At 42.5% G+C, this 21,798-nt stretch overlaps 1 protein-coding gene across 5 annotated transcripts in view; it reads right to left on the bottom strand.

Annotated features, from left to right (window-relative positions):
• ETV6 (ETS variant transcription factor 6) overlaps positions 1-21,798 on the bottom strand; it is a 144,318-nt gene that overhangs the window by 13,443 nt on the left and 109,077 nt on the right. For all 5 annotated transcript variants that reach the window (XM_054830563.1, XM_054830586.1, XM_054830571.1 and 2 more), the window contains 3 exons: positions 20,628-20,792; positions 16,693-16,827; positions 11,351-11,893 (listed from right to left, as the gene is read on the bottom strand). In XM_054830563.1, coding sequence (XP_054686538.1) covers positions 11,351-11,893; positions 16,693-16,827; positions 20,628-20,792 — 843 coding nt within the window. The remainder of the gene's footprint in view (positions 1-11,350; positions 11,894-16,692; positions 16,828-20,627; positions 20,793-21,798) is intronic.

Genomic DNA, 21,798 nt, shown 5'->3' with positions numbered 1-21,798 from the left:
CAGGGCTCCTGAAAGCTGGCATTTCCATGTCCCACCATTTTCTCAGCTGTACTGCTGGGCAAGACTGAACTATGTAATTAGTTGGGAATTAGGGTAAACTGTACCTTCAAATGGAGAGGCATGGCTACAACTTTCTTCCTGCAGTTAATGTTTCTAGAGGGATTTTTATAGTTATGCACAAGGTAGTAATAAGGTGTAGAGTACTTAGCTGGCTCTCAAAATGTCCCCCATAAGCACTGCCCTACATGTGCAAGAGGCAGCAGTTTCACATTCCTGCTAATAACAGCCATTTGTTGTACAGTCCCGAGGTCGGCAGAGCTAGAGTAAAGAAAACCTTGGGGGCTGCCTGCCCACTCAGACTCCTGGCTGCTGCTTGGCTGCCAGGGTTGACGCTAGGCACAAGAAAAATAGGCAGCTGCAGAGCCCTGGAGAGGGTGGGGGAGAGGAGACAGAGCACTTGGGGTTTGAGAAGTAGGAAGAAATCTCTCCCATGAACAGCAATTGCTGGCTTTAAACCCCATGAATAGCAGCAAGCTTGCCTCCTCACTCTAGTTTTAACCCCTCCTTTCATGTGGCAGAGGTGCCCAACCACAGCCACTCCTCCTTGGCATGATGAAATGCAATTTCTCTTCTCTGGCTGAAAAGCTCTGTTCACTGCCCACACTTACAGCACTGCTTCGGTAATGTTACAAAAAAGGGGAGACTGTAATATTGTCATTAAGAATCCCTTGTGACAGTCAAACAGACTGGAAGTGTGGAATAGAGTGGAAGCATGTATTATAGATTCTTCATTTCAAATATCCTTTAAGTCTATAGGCACAGTCTTCCAAATATACACCTAAAGGAAAACTGGCATATAAATTCTTCCTAATGGCTGTAGGATAGCAATACATATATCCCTCAGAATTGAAATACCACCTCAGAATGATCTATACATTAAACATTATCGACCTTAGGTTCCTAGTATTTTGACACTTGTCCAGCCATTTAGATGACTTCTCCAGTATCATTTGGCCAAGGTAGTCCTGACGTTGCAGTAGCGAGAGGTCTTGCATCTGTGCTCCCTAAGACTAAATATCACTGTTAACAGTATAGGCATATACATGCTAAAGATCTCTTTCGTTCAGAATATAAAATTCCCCTGCACTGCAATACTTCCTATAACGCACACTGCATCTGAGACCCCTGTTGTTTAAGTGAGGCCCATGGTGCAGAGACAGAGCTCGCCCTCTTTATGAATCAACTACAAAAATCCTCTCTTAACCACAGAAATGTTTTGCGAGACCCACCCACATCTTGCACTAAAGATCATTATATAAAATGCATTCGGTCTGGCCGATGACTTACTTGGAAACTAACATGGCTTCACAGAGGAAGAGATCGTGCCAAAGTAACGTTGTCATACTCCCTCTGACATCAGCTGAGGCCTTACCCCTTGCTGAGTAGGTTAGCCTAAAATTTCTCCAGCATGATATCATTTGACTGAAATGGTTCTGTGATTTCTACCAGCTGAAGAGCTCTCCCAAGCTCGGGCCCCTTTATTTTACAAGGTGATTTGTGCTTCAGCTGCATTTGTTCACAGTGAAGCAAACAATGGCTGTTCACAACTGAGACTAATGAACAGAACTTCTCTAGAAGTTTTCTGGTACTCTGGTTTCCATAAGCACACCTGAAATGTGGTTAGGATAGCTAACGTGGTGATGCTTATGGTATCAAAATGATGAACTGGTAAAATTCAGCTGGCCATAGCTGCTGCGAGAAGAAGGTCCTGATCTCCCTTCCTCACAATCTAGCCTCACCTCCAATCACACAATCTAGCCTCAACATCTATCTAATTCCATGACATTTCAGCAGACAAAACTACAAGAAAAAAGTAACCAAGTCTCATGATTAAGGGGTTAAATGGCTCTGAGGACTGGAGGAGCATTGATCCTGAGATGGAGCCAGCTTGCTCATCCCTAGATGGTAATGCATGTCCAGGTTACTGAGGAAAAAGAGTTTTCTTTCCGTGAATGTTGGCTGCTGTTGGAAGCAGGATGGTAAGCTGGTACAGTAAAGCCAATGTTTCTATGTGGAGAAACCTTCTGACAGACAACTGTTTGTTCAGCTCAGTAAATTCAAGCTGGGGCTGAGGAAAGAGGTTGCCAGATCACACAATACAACAGTTGTATGTTGCTTCTGTCTTGTACCCAAACCCCGAGTGGGAGATCAAGCAGGAGGAGAGCAGAAACCTGAGACTGTCATGCTGCAAACAGTTGTGCTGTGAGGTTGTAAAAGTAACACAGCAAGACGAGGCCAAGCTCTGTCTTTGGCAATAAAAATGTGTAAGGGGAAGGAACATCGAAAAGGTTCATATCCCTCATATGGTTGTAGAAAAGAGCACTCAAATCACAAAGCATATATAATGGATGGGCCAGAGACAGTTTGATAGATGAAGACTTTGCAAGCTAAAGTATGTTGTATTAAAAAAAATTTTTTTTTTTTTACCCCCTGTCCTGTTCTCCCACTCCATCCCCACCAAACAGACAGGTATTTCCAGTATCAGTTTCAAGTGCTGTTCTTTTCCTGCTCCACTACAATGGTAGAAAGCAGTCTTCCATTTATCTTGTTAAAGAAACCTGCCTCTGATCCTCCTGTGTCTTTTCCTCACCTTTATTGCTCATGAAGGGCAATGACTAGGAAAAGGGAAAGAAATTCAACCTCTGCCTGTTCACGTGCACATCCTACAAACACCTCACAACCACCTTGACATCAGAACACTGGCCAAACACTTTAGTGATGGGAATTTAAGAATTAAGGACAAAGCTTCATCTTCTGAATTCTACTTTAGAGAAGCAAGCAAAAGCAAGAATGACTTAACTACAGTAAAGTAATTCCCAACAAGAGCAATAATTTTTGACCTCACAATGTGAGAATCCCCAGTACTTCTGTCACAAGCTCAGTTCACCGTCAGGTTTCGTCTTCTGAGGTATCTGAGCTGTATTCATTCTTTGCAACAGCAGTAAATCATTGTTTGTAGAGACTGCTGCCCAAGAACCTCACTTCTGTGCTCCGTCAGAAAGCCCAAAGCTTTCTCAGAGGCGTGAGTTCTTTATATCTGCAGTTTACCAGTTCAAAGGCGTGCATTTGAATTAACATAAACTGATGAAAATTTTGTATGCCATTGTAACTGATTAGTATTAAAACCAGATTTAAATAGGCCTGTCTCTGAAGAGAGTGTAGTGTCAACAATGTCAACACTACAGTGTACTTTCCTGTTTAAGTAAGAGGGTTCAAAGTGGTGCAAGTTTGCTTTGTAGAAGAAAACCTGAATTACCGACACAACTCTAGCCTGAAGAAAGTGTGCAATATACAGGGAAAATAAGGGGCATGTTTTCATTAAAAGGCAAGTTTCTTAAAAAAGTGTTTAACATCCTGCTGACCCCAATGGAGGCTGAGGGTACTCTGAACCCACTTACCACATCTGTCTAGCCATGGCATGCAGATGCTGCAGTACAGTAATGAGAAGGATGAAATCTAAATGACTGAACTTTCATATGGCTTGGTCAGTCCTGGCTTCTGAGTGGACTTGAACAAGCCCTGATTGCAATTTCTGCTCCTGTAACTGCAGTAAGAATGGAGGTGGCAGTAAAGCAAGACACTTCACAGAAAATCTGCAACCACCTATTCAAGCTATTGCTATTCAGCTATTGCTTGAGTCTCATTAGTTAAACTGGCAGGGAAGGCACACTTTCATGCTGAAATTAATTGTTAATGCCATGTTAAGATGACTCTCAAGGTTATAATGAAAACTTCTCCTATAAATATGAACTCTATGAGCTTGACTCTCATCCATACTTCAGTCTCTTTATAGTAGTCTGGCTTTCAACAAGGGGCTTGAAATGGATGTGGCATATACTGCAAATGTAAAAGTGTACATGACTGCAAGGGCAAGTGATTAAACAAGGCCAGTGACATTATCATTGTCATATCCCAATGGGAGCGACAGGCCATGCCTACACCAAGATTCCCAGGTTCTTTCAAGGCTCCAAGCTGTCTGTATGAGCTGCTACCCTACAGGAAGGAGGGTCAGCTGCCTAGAAAGCAGGCACTGAACCCCCACCTTAGTATGCTAAAGTGAACTGCTGTTTTGGTTTTCCGTAGTTTGCCGGGCTGTAGCTTATAACTGTTCAGCTGCTGAGATTGTCTTGTCACGGTTGCCCCAAAGTCTGTGCTTCGCAAAAGCCCACCAGTCAGTACTATATGCTGTCAAACCCTGCTGGGATCATGCCTCGTGACAGTGGTGAAGATAGCCTTGGCAGTCTCAGGCACGTATACGGATAGGCTCCTATGGCACTAGCAATGATAGCTGCCGTCTTAAAAAACTAGAATACCTCTAAGGAAGCACACAACAAAAGCCAAGTCTCTACAGCTTGGTGTGTCAGCACTCATCTTCTACAAAGGAGGACAGAGCAATAATTTTCAGTTTAGGTAAGAATTCACTACAGTGTAACTTGTGATGCAACTTTGGAAGGGCGGATAGTAATGAATGAAACAGTGATGCACATCAGTGGATGGATACGAAGCTTGAGGGCTGGTGTACACAGAGAACCTGCCTATTGTAGGCTTTTCCTAATGTGAAGTGCCACTGCAGGTCTATGTGGACATGTCTGTCCACATAAGTCACTTTCTTCTAGAAGGTCGTTACTTGCAAAGCAGTATTGTCATTCTGGAATAAAGTCACCTACCAACCACCAAATGACTATAGGACGAAATTAGGTTACTACTACTAACTGTCGTGCTCACTGCCTTACACATGTGGACAATTCATACACCCCCCAAAAAAATGACCAGAAAGACTGATTTGAGTTCAAGAATCCAGGTTATTGTCCCAGTAGTAGATGGGCACAGTTGGACAGGTTTTGCTTTTGCTTGGAGGATGTAACTGCAACATTGACGCAGAAGTGACCGTATCACAGAAACATTACGACTAGCTTTAAATGCTGCAACAGACAAAAGCAGCAGCAGATAGCTCGGGTGTAAGTTATATACCTGGCCTCTCAAGTTGCTGTCATGATGAGACATCTAGTGAAGAAAAAATACCAGACTGCCTAGTAGTGCAGTGTATTGGTTGTTCCAATTTTAAATTTGATACTACATGTTTTTAACAAATTGGAACCTGTAAATGTGAGGCATTATAGCATACCAAAAGATGTTACTAGTCATGAGAATCTGGAAGTAAATTTAACCTACAATTTTGAGTGGGGGACTGGTCAGACAGTGTCTCCTGATACATTGTAATGCGTAATTTTATTCTGCCATGCTGTATAGTTCTCTCTTTCCTACCCTGCTTCTGATCATTGCTGGAACTTTTCAAAACACCTTTGACCTTTGTGTGCCCCTCCTTTCTTTATATTTACCATGTCTGTTTGGATAGTAAACTCTTTGGGGCAGGGACTGTAGCACAAAAGAGCCTATAGATACTACTGTATTGCAAACACTAAAAATCAAATGGAAGAGGAAGCTGCATGCCTTATGCGAGGGATAAAAGCATTAGCTGCTGCAAAACTTTTCACTCTTAAGTTGTGCTTAGTTGTTGTTTTTTACCCCCTTTACTATACAGACATAACTCTTCTTTGCCTCCTTTCCTGCCCTCCCTCCCTACCACCCAGCATATGCCATTGCGTAGTAACTGTGCTTATACAGTTATTTTGTATGGAAAGGAAAATAAACTAATGTGGTGTAACTGCATTTGCACAAAGGATTTTGCTGGTATATCAGTTAAAAAAAAAAAATCATCCTACAACTTGACACAGTTGTAAATGTCACATCGACACATCTGGAGCAAATGTGGGCACTGGGGCTCTGGTCCTAGTAGATAAGTTGAGGAGACACTGATGACCAAGGTGCCGTGTTTTGAAGTGCAGTGACTTACAACGTTTAAGCTCTAAATGTTCAGTGTTACAAATCTAATAGCTCGATCAGCTGAGTTTGTTTTTCTTATCCTCCTTTAAAGGAAGCTTCCCAGCTGAACTCCAAAGTAAAAAAGTAAGTATCAGATTAGCAGGTTTTTTAAGCACTATGTTTGTGAAAGATTCACTCAACTAGCTCCTCCTGTCTTTTCCCCTCCCACGCAAGTTTATGAGAAGTGATTAAGTTTTTCAAACAAATGGGGAGGAGAATCCCTGGTCCTGTTCCCCCTCCAACCTCTCTCCCCACACAAAACAACCAAACTACTATCCTTAGAGAGCTTTGGTGTGGAAGACCTCCCCATGCTGAGAGCTAGCACATAGACTACGCGCACGCCCATCATAAGTGCTGTTTTGTAGATTTTAGTAGCATGTGAGTCATTCATGGCTGATGCGCTCATAACAGGGGACTGCATTTTCAGTTTCGGCCATCAGACTGTTATTATTGTGAAGTCGCTTATACGTGTCTTGCTACAAATCTGCAGGGTTCATACTACACCCCTGTACTCTCTGGGTGTGCGGCACACTGAAGGGCTGAGGCAAGTCAGAAGCAAAGCTGGAGGTAGATTTCTTTCATGACTTTGGCAGGGTAAGAATCTTGCCGGTCCTCATTCCAACAGCAGTCAATAGTTTCATGGGCCAAACCAATACAGTGGTAGACAATGTGCCTCTGAACGGTTTAAACATTACCTGGCTTTTCCACAGACTCCTGAAGGGGAAGAAACAAATCTGGCAGCTCATAAAGTCAAATACAGCCCAGTTGCTAAGGTAACCCAGCTGATAAGAACACCATACTAATAGACAACAACAGGCACAAGGCTCACCTGCCTTTAGATTTCACCCCCCACCAAATGCAGAGCAGAATCAAAAGCAATAGGCTCCGCTCTGCGGAGAAATAGCAATGCTCATCCTTCTAAACTGCTTGTACGAATGGGATAGGTCTGCCTCAGACACACACAGAGTGAACCTGGAGCCTAATGGGTTTTATTGGGTCCCAACTGCAACAGGACAGGGAGCCCCTGGGGGGAGTCCAGCTGCAACTACCGCTGCTCTCTGGCACCTTGCCTTTCAAACCCGTGCAGTCGCTGGGTTACTATCTGTAGCGGGCAGTGCTTGAGTAAAGGGCTAGTACAATCTGTATCCCAAAGTTTCAGGGCTAGTGATTGCTGTGGATTAGTGAACAAGCCTTTCAGTCCCAGAGAGCTAGTACAGAAAAAGACACTGGAAGGTGGAAATCTCAGGAACCTGCTCAGCAATATATTTCCCCTCACAAGAAACATCCGGAATTGTGTTAGTGAGTTTTAAGTGACTGAATCGAAAGTGAGGTAAATACCAGTGTGTCATTAGATTAATCTGAATATTTCTAAGCCAACCTCTATGTGATAAAAGTTAGGATGAAACCAACCCTGTTGTAGTTGGATAATCCCATAACTGCCCCTTGCAGGGATACCTGTGTCTTCCTATAAGCAACTGACAGGTTTCCGGTGAGATCTAATATGTCAGTTCCCATTTTCCTGCATGCTAACAAGCTGAGGTGGACACGGATATCTGAAAAAAAAAGGACATTTTTGACACCTAAATAAAAGTTTTGTGGTGAAAACTTGCCCTGGTTGAAGTGAACAGCAGAGCTCCCAAGGAAAGCCATGGGGACAGAACTTGAGGGTGGCTGCAGGGAGGGTTTCTGGTGGCTGTGGTTCCACCAGGGCTGCAGTGCGTGCCTTAGACATGACACGCTACGAACGTCTGCAAATGCAATAACCCTTGCCTTTCCATGTACCTTGGGGAAGCACCTTTTATGAGATATCAAAGTCCTAAAATGTTTTATAACAAAACTCTCGCAGTCAGAGGTGTATGGGGAGTGGAATTTCCATTCTGCAGAAGAGCTAATTGCAGGCACCTCTCCTGATGAAACTGCAACTGCATTAAAAAAAAAAGAATAGAAAAAGAGAAGGAAAAATATTTTTTTTTCCCCACAGAGTGAAATCCTTGGGGACTATTTGGGGGCAATCAAGATGGACTATTAAAAAAGTTCAGAGCTAAAAGTAAGCCAGATAGACTGCCTGCTTGCTAGTCCCAAGTTAGGAGCTGACTACCAGCAAACACTGCTGCTGCTTTGAACTGGCAGTTCCAATGGGGAAAACTGTCTGTTACACCACTCTGCTAAAGTCCCTTGCTGAGGTATTTTTAATTTGTTAAGTAAGTGCTGAGTTAGTCAGCTTAACCCTTGCCTGGTGTACTTACAGGGGATGCAAGTCTGCCTTTGGATCACCCCAACATAATGACCTCTAGTTCTGACAAAGTTATGGAAAAGTCTCATGCATATTGTGTAGAGAAGATAGCTAAACATAATTTTTAAAATCAACTCTAGCCATTGATGAATAATATATGAGACCTTAATGAGTAACATAAAGATACTTTTTCTCTCTTGCTTTGCTAGAAAAGTGTAAAACACCCTTAGAGGAAAAGAGAGTAAGACCTTCAACTTGAAATTCTTTGCTGTAAAAGGGAAAGTGCTTTACCAGTAAAATTAAGATTTTGAGAAACGATATTACATAAAAAGATAGGAAAGATTAGTCAGCTGGTGAGTAGAGGTCATTATTTTGTCTGACAGGAAGTCCAGAACTCTATTGACTGATCTCCTGAAAACAGGATTTGTGGATAGCAGCAAGTGAAAACATTGTTTTCTTTCTCACCACCAAGTAATTGCATGCTGCATTTAAAAAGAGACTCTATCTACAAGTAAACAGGTTTATGAGGCTGTGAGGTATCCTAAGTCCAGGAAGAATTCCTTTTACAATTTAAAATATCTGAGCTGGGAATAGAACATGTTTTGGAACTCAGCCCAATGTTTTAGTCAGCAGCCCACGGGGCTTCCCTGGTAGCTGCTCCTCATCACTATCTCCCCCCAAATCACCTGTGCGTAAATAGTTAAGCCAGTAGAAAGTCAAGGCTCCCTTCTCACCAGTGTAAACAGATAAGTACTTAGCTCTGGCACTGGACTATCGGTAAATCTTTTCATTATCCAAACCATCAGTCTTCCTCAGCCATAAAATGGAAATAATGCAGTGATTTTTAAAAAGCTCTTTTTAACAATACATCTGTATTGATGTGTATTTGCAGTTTAAGGGCCAAGTGTTATAATTTTCATGGTCTTTCTCAAATTGAAGTGGCGAGCCATGGTTGGTCAAAAGCCTCCATGTTAACTATAGCAGTGTCGGTGAAGGTAAGGACACTCAGGTAGAAAATAAATTTATGCTGACATAAAAAAAGAAATGCTCTTAAAATGAAATCACGTAATGGCAAGAGCTCTAAATTGAAGGCTGTGAGATGGGGGGAAGCAGGTAGAAAGGTGTGTACTTTCTTTCTAGGGGGCCTAAATATGCTGCCATTGAATTCAATAGCACTGATGAAGTTGACTTCAGATATGAAATGTGGGCTGTCTACATTTTTGGTAGTAATCTGGGTTTTGTCACCTTTAAATTGGCTGTGAACCCTTTATAGGGTCCAGCTACAGTTCAGGAGCCAATAAAACCCAATCAGAATAGCAATAGCTTGTGCCTGTAGAGCAAGTGAGGGTTGTTGGCATTTACAATTAAAGGACATAGGGTATTGACGGAAGTACATGGGCAAATTTATCAGTAGAAATCTAAGATGCTAGCAACCGCCAGCTATGTAATCCCTGGCCCTTGGCCATAAAGCACTGCCCTCATCCACACTGAATGCTTGAGTACACCTCAGGTCTTTTTGGCATGAAATACTTCACCAGCTCTTTAAGACATGCCAGCTGTGCTGGTGGGTCTAAGCAAAGGCATGAGACTGCAAGTGAAAGCAGCTAAGCATGCGAATATAGCCTGTGTAAAACACTTTGAACTGCCAGACATATTTGCCAAGCAACTGTGTTAGGCCCAAATATCCATGGGCTTTGGCTCTGTTGCCCTGCAGACAAGACAGGGATGGAAAGGACATGGGAGTACTAGTTACAAGGCTGGTGTCACGGGGCCCAGTGCACAATGTGCAGAAACCAAAGATTCCCAATTAGGTAAGAAGACTCCTGGGTTTCAATTAAAAAATTACACCACCACTCGGTCCCTTTTTTTTTCTCATATTCTTTTCACTCTAGGCTTTATTCTTAGAGAACGTTTCCTTCTGAAAAATAAAAATTAACAACCCCCCTGATCTTCCAATAGTACTTTATGGAAAGGAAATCTCCAGTGAGGCAACCACTAGGGTTATCTTCTCTGCCATAACATTAAGTACATTTCTTAACTTGCTGAGAATAGCGTGGGTAATAAAAATCAAAAGGAGAGAGACAAATGTCAACCAAGCAAAAATGTCAGAAGATTAATTTCTGTAACCCATCTTTCTATTATGTGAAAGGATCATGGCCCTTGTTGTGCTTGATGTTTGACCAGATGGTGAGATATGTACCTTTTGAATTTAAAGTGGTAAGTCTTAAGAAAATAGAAAATCTTCCTCATTAAAGCTGAGGCAGCACCACATCTGTAACAAATTTAAGGCGTGTAAGGACAAAAAAGAACAAGGTGTTTTAAAATTTACCTCTGTGGACATGTGTAATACCCCACAGGAGCAGGGTATCACGTTAGCTTGCTGCTGACACAGATGCATGGAATGTTTTTGGGCGTGGTGTGTATTTATATCTCAAAATAAATTGATTACTGGGGCATTCAGCATATTTCTGAAGTGGTTGGATTCCCCTTCCCCCTTTCCCTATCTATTTACAGTTCCCTTTCAAGTACAAAAAACATTTTCTGTAACCTCAGCTTCCTGATTCAGCTCTTGTGATGTCAGTTATTTACGATAACAAAAGTGAGACAATGCCTGTGGTTTGCGTGGGACAAAGGCAACCTTGTTTCTGTAAAAAGGGACAATCCTAGTGTGAGAAGCACAGGAAAGCTACGAAGTAGGACTCAGAGGTGATATTTCATTAGTGCCACCATCTCCATACTAGCGGGCTTGACATTGCATTATCTCGAAGGCCACTGACAGAGGGCTTTTTCCTTTCCGTAGGACTGGATATTAATGTGAATGCAGCTCCTGGAAAATCACCTCTTTGCAGCACATGGCTTTAGAGATAGGTATCTTGGGAAACAAATGGATTGGTAGTGGGTAGAGAGGCAGTGAGTGTCAGGACACAATGTTTCAATACCAATTACGCATTCTGTGGTCACAAGCAAGTCACTCTGCACCTTTGCTTACCTGCCATGAAACTAGTTTAATCATATTGAACTGTCTAAACCACAGATGTGGTGAAACTTGTAGAATGCCAGTAAACTCTTGAGGTCACAGAGTAGCAAAAGGAAACGAGAAGCTCTTACTACACAGTATGCTTAGTTATGAATGAAGAGCATCAACTCTGGTGTAACCTAGAGAATGCCACTTACCTGCTATTCTTCCAATTGGCATTGCATGGTCCTCAGGAGGGGATACAGACACCATGATGTGGTTCATATAAGCTAACTCTTCTCGGTGGGACAGGTTGATTGGCTTTACCTCCCTGTGCAGCCCATCCTCAGACAACCTTGGTGGTTTGAAATCGGAGTGCCTGGGGTTCAGTATCAAAGGATGCATGATAGGGCTGGGCATCAGCTGGATGACCCTGGTGTTCTCCTGGCGAGGGCTGGAGGGCTTCTGGAGCACCTCAGAAGGAGGTGGGCAGTGGTTGTTTTCTATCGGGGACACTGAGAGAGGATAGGACTCCTGGTGGTTGTTCTCTTGCTGATGCCTTGTCCCCGGCACCCTGTCGGCTGGGGAGAGGCGACGGATAGTGTTGTCCATAGGGGACTTCAGTGGCCGCTGATCGGGATCTGGTGATGGACGGTGGTTGTTGGTGATGGGTGATCTAGAACGATGCAACAGTTCAATGGTTGGGGGGTTGTGGTGGACTGTTTCTGTAGATGGTCTTGAAGGTCTCTGGACAAAGCTATCTGTGGCGAAAAGAAAACCAACAAAAAATACAGATTGTCTATATTGTGATCAAGGTATAGGATCTAACTGTCAAACTGCTAGCTGGGCTTACTGGGTACTGCTGTCAGCTTGGAAATGTTTTTATTTGTGTGACCTACAGATGCCCAGAAAAATGCCATATAAATGCAGATAGTTATTACTACAAAGAATGAAATCAGTACCGTGAAAACAATCTCCCTCCACCACCATGTAATGGTAGTTCCTGAGGAAAGGTGTTAAGAGAAATCCCATTTTGAGAGGCTGACTGGAACACATGTGAAGAAAGTAAGATCTGATCCAGCTGTACTAACTGTGTTTCTGTGCAAATGCTTTGAAACTTATCTCCTGCCATTTGTGTTTCTACATGTGGTTCCTGTTACTGTACCATGATGAGCACTGTAAGGTAGAGGGCAGAGATAAAAAGGGGAAAATGTCTCCAGCAAAACATAAGGTAGTCAGTTTTAGATGGTGGAGGCTTGGGTCAAGGTAGAGAATATCTTAGTCTGAAATACAGACTGGGTTATCTAAAAAAGCTCACTGGTAGGAAGCTCTTTGTGAAACACTAAATTTTATCCCTGCCTTGATTTTAAGCACATGTAACATCTTCATAAGGATATTTTCATGTTGTTTTATTTAGTCTGTGCTGTCTACTGATGGGCTGTCCCATATAAGCTCTTAAATTTCTTCAGCAGGAGGACTTCTAGCATCACTTTTGCATAAGCATACTTCCCCAGCTGTGATCATTAACAGTAGAGGGGAGAGAAATCATGGCTCTAGGTCAATGTCTTTACATACTAATGATCCTCTCGCAAAATGAAATGCTTGACATAAACAGTGCAAACTTTCAGCTTAGCCAAGGCCATCAAATTTTACTTGGGAAATTACTGACAAAGAGGAAAATACCACCAGACTACAGTGACTAACAGGTTTTTATTTGAAAAACAAAGATCAAATTTCAGTGCTGTTTGTTGAAAGCCTTGGATGATAAGAGAAGGAAACTGCTGGGTACATGTCAACAACTGAAACAAGTAGCTGCCTATTTGTGGCTGCCTGTTCACTCCATTTACTTTGATCCTCCTTAACGATTCTCTTGCTCTCGTCAAGGCAGGGGCACTCACTGAAGACCTCAACAAGGTGAAGACCCAGGGGTTCCCGCTGCCCTGGAACCCAGGCAGGCATCAGGAGAAGGATCAGCACTTACCCAGGGAAAGGCCTGAACAGGAAAAGCTCTAGTTCTTAGAAAATGTAGTGCCAGGCAGTGACGTAGCACCAGCCCTTTTGCCTACTCAATGGGCTGTTCATCTATACAAGGATGCTAAAGTCTACAGAAAAAGCTGAAATTTTAGGCAGAAACTACATGGCTTCAGAACACTTATTTCACACATGTGTGGTCCCAGACAAGAAAAATGTGTTTGTAGAGCTACTTAAGGTACTCACAATGAAACAGCTGGAGGACATGAAACTCCAGAGCCATATATTGTTCTTGTCTAAACCCAAATAGCTTTAAATGCAATGTGGCCAGCTAATGTGGGATAGCCCAAATGATGTGAAGATCAAAGAAGAATTAATTTACAACTGTACCTACCTCTGCGGTTCTCTTTTCTCAAAGTCTCATTTCTTTGCCACAAAAGAAAGAAAACCAACCCCCCAATTTTACTCAGTGCCCTATCTTCTACAGACCATCCACCCCCATCACTGTACATTCAAATGCACTGTGCTCATTCTTGGCCTGTAAATATAGACCAGAATGTTGTATTGTTTGTCCTACTTATTTAAAGTGCCTTGGCTGTGGGGAGCAGCTAACTTTAAAGCAGAAAAGAATGCCTTGCTGTGCTTTCCACCAAGCTCTCTGTAAACATTAATTGGCTCTGACAAGCTCCAAACACAAGCAGAACTATCTGTTTGCTCCCAAACCATGGCGATCCCGAACAAGGACAGAGTAGAGAGAAGGTAGGGACCAAGGAACTCTTTAAAAAGCAGCAAGAGGAAAAACCACAAATGAATACACACCAGTGTTCATCTTCCTCAAAGATCTTTCTCTTTAAATACATAACTAAAGAATCCCCTCATGGCCAAAGCTGCTGTTTACCATAAAACAATTCAAACTCAGCTCCAAGCAGTTCCACTGCCACAAATGACCCTGAACAGAATAAAATCCTCATCACATTCATTCCTTGGAACATCTGATGACTGTAAGTTGAGCACATATGGTATATCATTTCCTGCAGGAATAGATTCACTCATCAGTCTGGCTCTTCATTCTGAGTGACCAACGCTCTTTTCTTGAAGGGAAAGCTGTGAATGGGAATTTGGCTCCCAGGAAAACTGCTGACCTATCTGATCCATATATGGACAGGTGGGGCTGCACTCCCTTTGGGAGTGAGCAATTGCTGGCGTGTCAATCCCAAAGATTGGCACTCTTTGCTTACCCAAAAAAGAAGTGCAGGGAATGACAGTATAAGCTTCCTGTATGGCATCCCATCAAATGACTCAGTGCTGAGTCAGAAGGACCACTGGAGATGTAGGTAATTCACTTGCCATTGCTCATCCCTCTACAGGGACCTAGACCAATGCCCACAGGGCAGATTCCAAGCCAATGCCAATGCATCTTGGAGATATCCTGAACTGCTGTCAACTGATTTCAAACAGCCAAACCCATTTTATTTAAGGTAGTAAAAGGCCTCTAGCTGTAAATGTTGGTCTTATCTGATTCTGGATTAAGTAGCTTAAAATGAAGGCATTAGAAGCAGGATCATAAGTACATAATCGAGTAGGAAATGGGTAAAAGAGTCTGTAGAAGAAAATGGAAAAAGATCACTGGAGTAAGAAGGGATTCTAAAAAAGTTCCATCATGTATTAAGTTTAACCACTCAAAATTGTGCCAAAATATCACTTGACTCCTCTGTTACAATTTGTGAGTTAGGCAGGGTTAAGTTCTGCTTCTCACATTCATTCTCCTTTTAAGCTGCATTCTGCTGAGGGAAACTGGTAAGCTTAATTGTGTTAATTTCTCCCAAGTGACTCTGTGAAACAGGAAGAAGAAAGAAGGAATGTCAAAATACATAAATAAATAAATTCACCTGCCTATAAATTCTTGGCATAAAGATTGTGTGATTGCTCAGTCTTGTAGCAGACACGCTGTAGTTTCTTTTACTTGTTTTGAAGTCCCTCTCACAGCAAAACAAGAACTAAGTTTTGTCGTTATGAAGAAAAGTTTTAAGTAATAGCACAGATTTCTCTAAGCAAATACAGAGGTAATAGCAGCAGCCAGAGTATTCTGAGGAAGAAATCAGAGTTGTTTCTTAATCATCCCGTGCTCTGACAGAAGTTGAACTGGATTGCAAAGGTTTTAAGTGCCGCACATGAAAGGCTAACTCAACATCCCTGTGAAATGCTCTCTAGAGTGAAAGTTGCTCCATATCTTTAATGCAGAGGTGTCTGAGACGGCAGCTAGTATCTCTGTTTGAAATTTAGAAAGGGAATGCTTGTGGGTGAATGCCAAGCTTCAGGAAAAAATGGAGATTTTTATAAGGGTCTCTGGAAAGCACCTATCTTAATACACTAGGTAACTGTCTCTTGCACAATTCTGCCAATTTAACCTCATCCTGACCTGTAGCACCCTCTTCTAATCTGAAATATTTACACAGCTGTGTGGAAACACTTTGGAGTGTCCTTATCCCACCTGCTGCTGTCCTGCTCTTGGTTTAGTCTCAGAGTTTTGCTGGTGCCACTTGACTCTGGCTTGCTCAGGCTGGCCATGGGCAACTCGTACAGGTCTGACAGTACCCCTGAATCTTCTCTTGCAATCCCACATTGAAGCTTGAAATAATTTGTGCATCTTTTCTCCAGTTAGCAGAGACTAGGGTGATATCCTAACCCCCTTCTGTTCTCTTATCCTGTTTACTTAAAAATGGAATAACACTCTATTTTCCTAGATTTTTTTTTCAATTGAAAAAGTGAATTCTGCCTGATGCTTTCATGGAAAGGACCTTTTAAAAGGCTTAGACTTTATATTTTTCTGTTATTGCAGAAAACCAAGAAGTACTTTAGTGTGTATATTCTTAAAGAAAATAAACCCTCAATTTTCCATTGAAGGAAGCACACTTACATTTTGATCTGTATTAATAATGAGTAGAAGAAGCCTAAATCTGCAGTTCCACAAACATATCTATTCTTTCTTCACCATCTCTGACAGGCATGGCAGGTTTGGACAATACTAGAAGGCTAACTAATAACCTGCGCAAGTAATTCTGATAGTAAAAATGAGAGAAAACCTGCAGAAAAAAACTTCTCAATGTGAATTGCTCAATCAGCTGAACAAGATGGGCTCAGTGCTAGGAACTCTGGCATGATGCGATGACAGATTTTCAGTTGAAGTGACTTTGAGTTAGATGTTTCTCTCTGAGGCTGCCTTCTCCCTTGCTCTGCAAACAACTGCATCTAGCTGCATCTCCAGCATACTAAAAGTCCATGAAGCATCTTCGTCTACCTAATTGGGAGTGAGGTAAAATTAATCAATGGGGTCAATAAAACTTTCTGGTATATCTGTATCTGGCATAGCTTTTAAGCAGACTTTGGAAACAGGACAAAATAATACAAGATAAATGGAGAATGGACAGTTGACTCACTAGACCAGCTGACTGTTCTAAAGCCATGGAGACAAAGGGAGGAGAGTACCTTTATTTAAGTAACTTTGGAGCAAGAAAATGACATAATTCCTCATAGCTTTACCCTACTTGCCTCTATAATGGCAGCTCCCGTAAGAATGAGACAGACTTACCTTCATCATGATTCTGGTGTAATATGACCTCTGGCTGAGCATGGATAGAGTTCCCAGGGTGGAAGAAAGGTGTGAAGAGCATACGAGCTTTCCTTTGCTTCAGGATATGCTGAAGGAGTTCATACAAAACATCACCTGAAAGACAAACAGCAGGAAAAAGGAAATGAAAACCTACATACTGCTGAGAAGACTCATTTAGCCATCTGATACATGGATTCATGGCTCATGGGTACTTTTCTCAGACCCAAAAATGCTTGCAGTAAAATCCTACATTTCACTGTTTTGTAAGGTTCTTCCCTGAAAGGAAAAAAGAAAAAAAAAAGAAAAAGAAAAGCTGCACATCATGTCTCTGTGTGTGACTGTGGAAAAATGAGACTTTTTTCAGGCTACGTGACTGCCCATGCAAGAGCTCCAAACCTTTACGAGCAGTAGTTAGTTCAGTGTCGCACCTTCTCTCATCACAGCCTCAATTTTTTAGATAGACACCTTAGGACACAGAATTCTTAAATGTAGAGCCCATGATTTATGCAGTGAGTGGCTGGGAGCAAAGATGGTGCTCTTCTTTAATTACTGAACAATTTAGGCTTTATGGGGGGACGAGATAGAAGATGCTGCAAAGCCCCTCCATGCAACACCGGTGTCTCAAGGCCAGAGGCAGTGTGCTACTAAGATACTCTATTCTAGGAAATCCATAGGAGGAAGAACTCTCGCTTTGAGAAGTTACTTTGGGATGGAGTCAAAGATTTGAAAAGAATTGAGAGATTTAACAATCCTGAACATCCTTGCTGTGGTGACAACTCCTGGAGACACTTGAGTGCTATAGGTGCCTTAGGAACTTCTATACGTCACTCTTGGTGTCATGGGTTGGACTCCTGAAAAGCCCAAATGGGATCCCAAAGCTAGTTACTTCTAGCTACTAGAATCTGTATGGAGCTGACTGCAACAGGCAATATTAGACCACACGTATGATGCAGACTTAGGAATAAAACACAGCAGACCTGGTGCTCTGTATGGGCGAATACAGTCTGTTAGCTGCTATTGTATCACTCACTGTTCCACAGAATGTCTGCAGTGAAGTGCACTGCACCAAGCTGACATGTTCTTGTGTGAATTGATCCAGATGTTTCTTTCTGGGGTGCAGGCAGGCTGTTCCTTGCAGCCCCCCCCAGCAGAATTGTTATATCTTTCCTCAGTGGAATGTATCTAGGAGACCAATGGACTAACTGCTTACTTTGTGTCTTTTTATGTATTACATATTGTACTGATGCCCTGCTTCCAACAACATATACATGAAACACCTAGGTACTTACACATCTCATCTGATGCAACTGGTTGCACATTTCAAAGTGAAAATGTACAATGCAGGGTTGGAAGTGTCCTGACTTTTAATTCTGCTCTCTCTCTTCTGCTCATATTACGGAGGAACAGGTCACAACAATAACACATTTTCTGAAAAGGTCCTTAATGAAGTTTCACTTAGGAAAACCTTGATTTTCTGGGAGAGTTTTCTCAGGTGTGGGGTTTTTTTTCAGTAGTTGTTTCTATGAGATTGTAAGGTGTGTACAGTTTCTCCCTTGTCTCTATAAACTGCCAATGCTCTATTTGTGGGCAAGTTTAGTGTCTTAGCGTGAAACAGTTAAAGCCATCCTGCTTTCCATAGTTCAGCTTCCTTTATTTTTAGCATCTTGGCTGCTTTTACTGTCTCTGCAGTGACTTTAGGGCATTTTTAAAAGGTGATTGCAATACCTGAAAATCTAATTAAAAACAAAGCCTCGAGAACCCAGCTACCTTTTCCATGTTTAGTATATGAAAGGCTAAAAAGTGATTTTACCACATAATTTGCATCTTTGAATGCAATAGTGGCATAATCATAACTAGTGCTGTAACACTCTGAGCAATAAGGTAGCAAATTTGTACCTCTTTTGATTTGGCCTGACAGGCTAGTGAAAAAGTCCATAAAGCTAGATGTCTTTTTTTTACCTAACAAAACAGTTATGCTTCTGCACCACCCAGATGCAGTAATGCTAGTTGAGAAGGTGAAAAGAGTTTTTCACTCTCCCTCTGCCACCTCCCTTCCCTGGCCAGCCCTAAATAGATTAGCTGTGGGGCTGTGAGCCTACTTTATTGCTAGGACCGCTGGGGGGGTAGATGTGGTTCTCCTGGTTTAACCATGAGGGGAAAGGATACAGTTTTTATCTAACTACACTCTTGAAAAACTTAATGTCTCTATGGCAAACATTATTTCATAGTTCTTAAATGTCACGTATAGTTAATTTCTGGGAAATGTTGAGGTAATGTCCCTTTACCTACAGTCGTCTAAATTTTTAGAGACTGACTTGGCTATCCTCTGAAAGGTTTATTATCAGTGGGGAATACCTGGAGGGAAGGAGGCGAGAAAAAGCAAGGGAGGAGTCCTTTAGTTTGGTTATTTAATTCCACATTTAAGCAAATAAGAGCTAAACCTTCTGCGTAAAGTGAGGATTTGCAAGCCAGAGGCTTTTCTCTGGGAATGCTCTATCTCCAGTCTACAAACATTTTAATCCTACTCATTTCAAGTGCCATCACAGCACACAAGGAGAAGAGCAGGGACATAACTTGTAGGCAGCAAGGCTTGGGATGATAAGGGGAGTTGCAGACAAGATACATAAAGGTGTCCCTTACAGTCCTTGCTCACATCCCCACTTTCAATATTCCTTTTGCCTTAGGCAGGGCTAATTTTTTAATGAAATGATTCAAAGTGGTGTACCAGAATTAAAAAAAGGACGTTTCTAGGCATCGGTTTTCACTACTGTATTACACTGGCAATAGACATTAATGTTTGGCATCTCCTTCCACACAAAATTAGTCCTGGATTCGAAGCACACGCTTCAAAAACTTCATATACACTAAACATAAGTCACAGTTTGTGAGGCAGATTCTGCAGGATGGTTGGGGGGGTGCGTTCAAGGGAGTCGCCAAGCAGCTTGATGCAGAATTAGTGCCACGGCTTGTTTATCAGCTGGATCGAAGCAACACCAGCCGTACTTCTGCACCTAGTGAGCCGTGCACTGGAAGCCTCCTGACAGCAATTCTGTCACTGCTTGGTCCAAACTCTTTGATCACCTACAGTGATTGAATTACGAGCTTTTAAATTTAACAGGAGTACCTTGTATGGTCACAAAAGAAAAGCTCACAACTCTTATTTAGAACAAATAACTCATATTTAGTTAAACATCCCTGACAAAGGAGGGCAGAGGCTTACTCTAGCTGTAAAACTGGAGCAGACAGACCACAGGGGATATAAATACAGGCAGGCAACATCCACATTTCTAAATCTTCTTTGTGAATAAATGAAGACATAATTTGAGCAATAGGCAGACTGATTCACACACCTGTCTGTGCTGTGCCTTCGGCTGGACTCCAGCACGTGAGAGAATATGGTAAAGTAAAGCAAAGCCCACAGGGGCTGTAAAATAGAGGAAAGGTCCCCCAGGGAGGAGTTTTGCAGTCACTCTTAGCAGCACGTCAGCCAAGCCAACTGTGAGCCAGAATGCTAATATGGGCTTCTTAAGAGGCTGGAGCACTTGATTAACTTGCGGCTGTAGTTGGGTCTGTGAAAAGATAAGTCTTTACAGAGAAGAGCTGGAAGTCACAAACTGCTGCCAGAGAAGCTTGCTTTCGGGGAGTTCTGCAGGGAGTTTTAACTAGAAACAGGTTGGATGTTTGGGTTTGGTTTTGGTTTTGCATTCAAATTTGCCTACAACTCAGGTGTATCAGGATTTCATTCCCTCCTTGTCCTTTTCTGTCCTTGCCTCATACGAGTGTCTCTGTCCTCCCGCTCCTCCCCTTGCCCAGCCCACCCCAACAAATCTGACTGTTTCCTCCTCTGACCCTCTCCAGATTTCGTTGCAGCTTCCTCCCTCTTTTCAATCAGAGCTTCTGTAAGCAATCCTCACCTGAATGAGGAGACCTGTATCGAAAGTCCTCTTTGGTCAGGAGCAGCAGAGCTTTGCCATTCATCTCAAAAGTGTTGCTCTCAATCGGCCTCAAGGAAAACTCCTTCTCCGCCCACCTGAGCCACTGTGCCACATCATCCCTGCTCCAGTAAACGGGCTGCAAACCTGTGGCAGGAAGAGACCATGATTGTGTTACCAAATTGAGACAAGGCATGGGAACATAGGCAATACATAATGTGCAAAGTCTCAGGGGAAGGTGTAGGAGAGGAATGTCACATTGATGCAGGATTACTCTAAGCACTGGATTGTGAAATACTTCATTAGTTTAGGCACATCGGTTTATCTGTGACATGTTAAGAAACAAGAACTGCCTCAGCATCCTGAAAAAAGCTTCTAGGACATCATTTGATTCCAGGTTTCCACTATGAAATGGGATTTTACTTCAACTGCTCCTTCTGAGGTGCAGAGCAGAAAGGAGGCAAAGTCCTTAGCCCCATCCATCCTCAGTGTGTATCCTTCCATAGAAAAGAGGTGTGCTCTCTCTTCATGCCCCTTGTAAAGTCATCAGTCAAGAATAATGAAAAGTAGTCAGATGCAAGAGAGCTATGGCCATACTTCCCTCTGCGCAGCTGGGGTCTCTAAAGAAGGGCTGCTTCACATAGCCTCTGTAACAGTGTGTCTGGAAGTGGTTATCACTGTGGGTATGGTTGAGAAAGGTGTACTCAGATTGGCCCACCCTCCTGCAGATGCTATTCCCACACTGGAGAGGAAAGTAAGCGCTGAGGCTGCGGCACCGTTAGCACTGTTTTAGCTTGTGTTTCCTGTATAGCAATAAACTATTACCAACGTAACTCTGTCCATATAAGGCCGGTATGCCATTTCACAGTAAAATAACAGGTATGTTTAGTTTGGGCACAGATTTTCCAGGGCTCCAAGGAGAATCTGGCACTCCCTTTCTCCCAGCCAGCTCACACAGCATACACAGCCTAGACTACTGTGTTTACTCACAGGGGCCCAACCAAGTTACCAGGAAAGTCAAAGACGTTTTGCCTGCTAACTTTATTGGGCCCAGGCAGAGTCTTGGGAGGTGTGACAATTCAATCTGTTTTACAGACAAATTTAAAATAGCTTCCTTCCCCTGGAGAGAAGTCAGCACGGTGAAGAGCTGTTT

This window comes from Grus americana, chromosome 1 (genome assembly GCF_028858705.1).
Source record: "Grus americana isolate bGruAme1 chromosome 1, bGruAme1.mat, whole genome shotgun sequence".
Lineage (NCBI taxonomy): Eukaryota > Metazoa > Chordata > Aves > Gruiformes > Gruidae > Grus > Grus americana.
The sequence above is the reverse complement of the archived record's forward strand: the minus strand, read 5'-3'. Positions and strand labels throughout refer to the sequence as shown.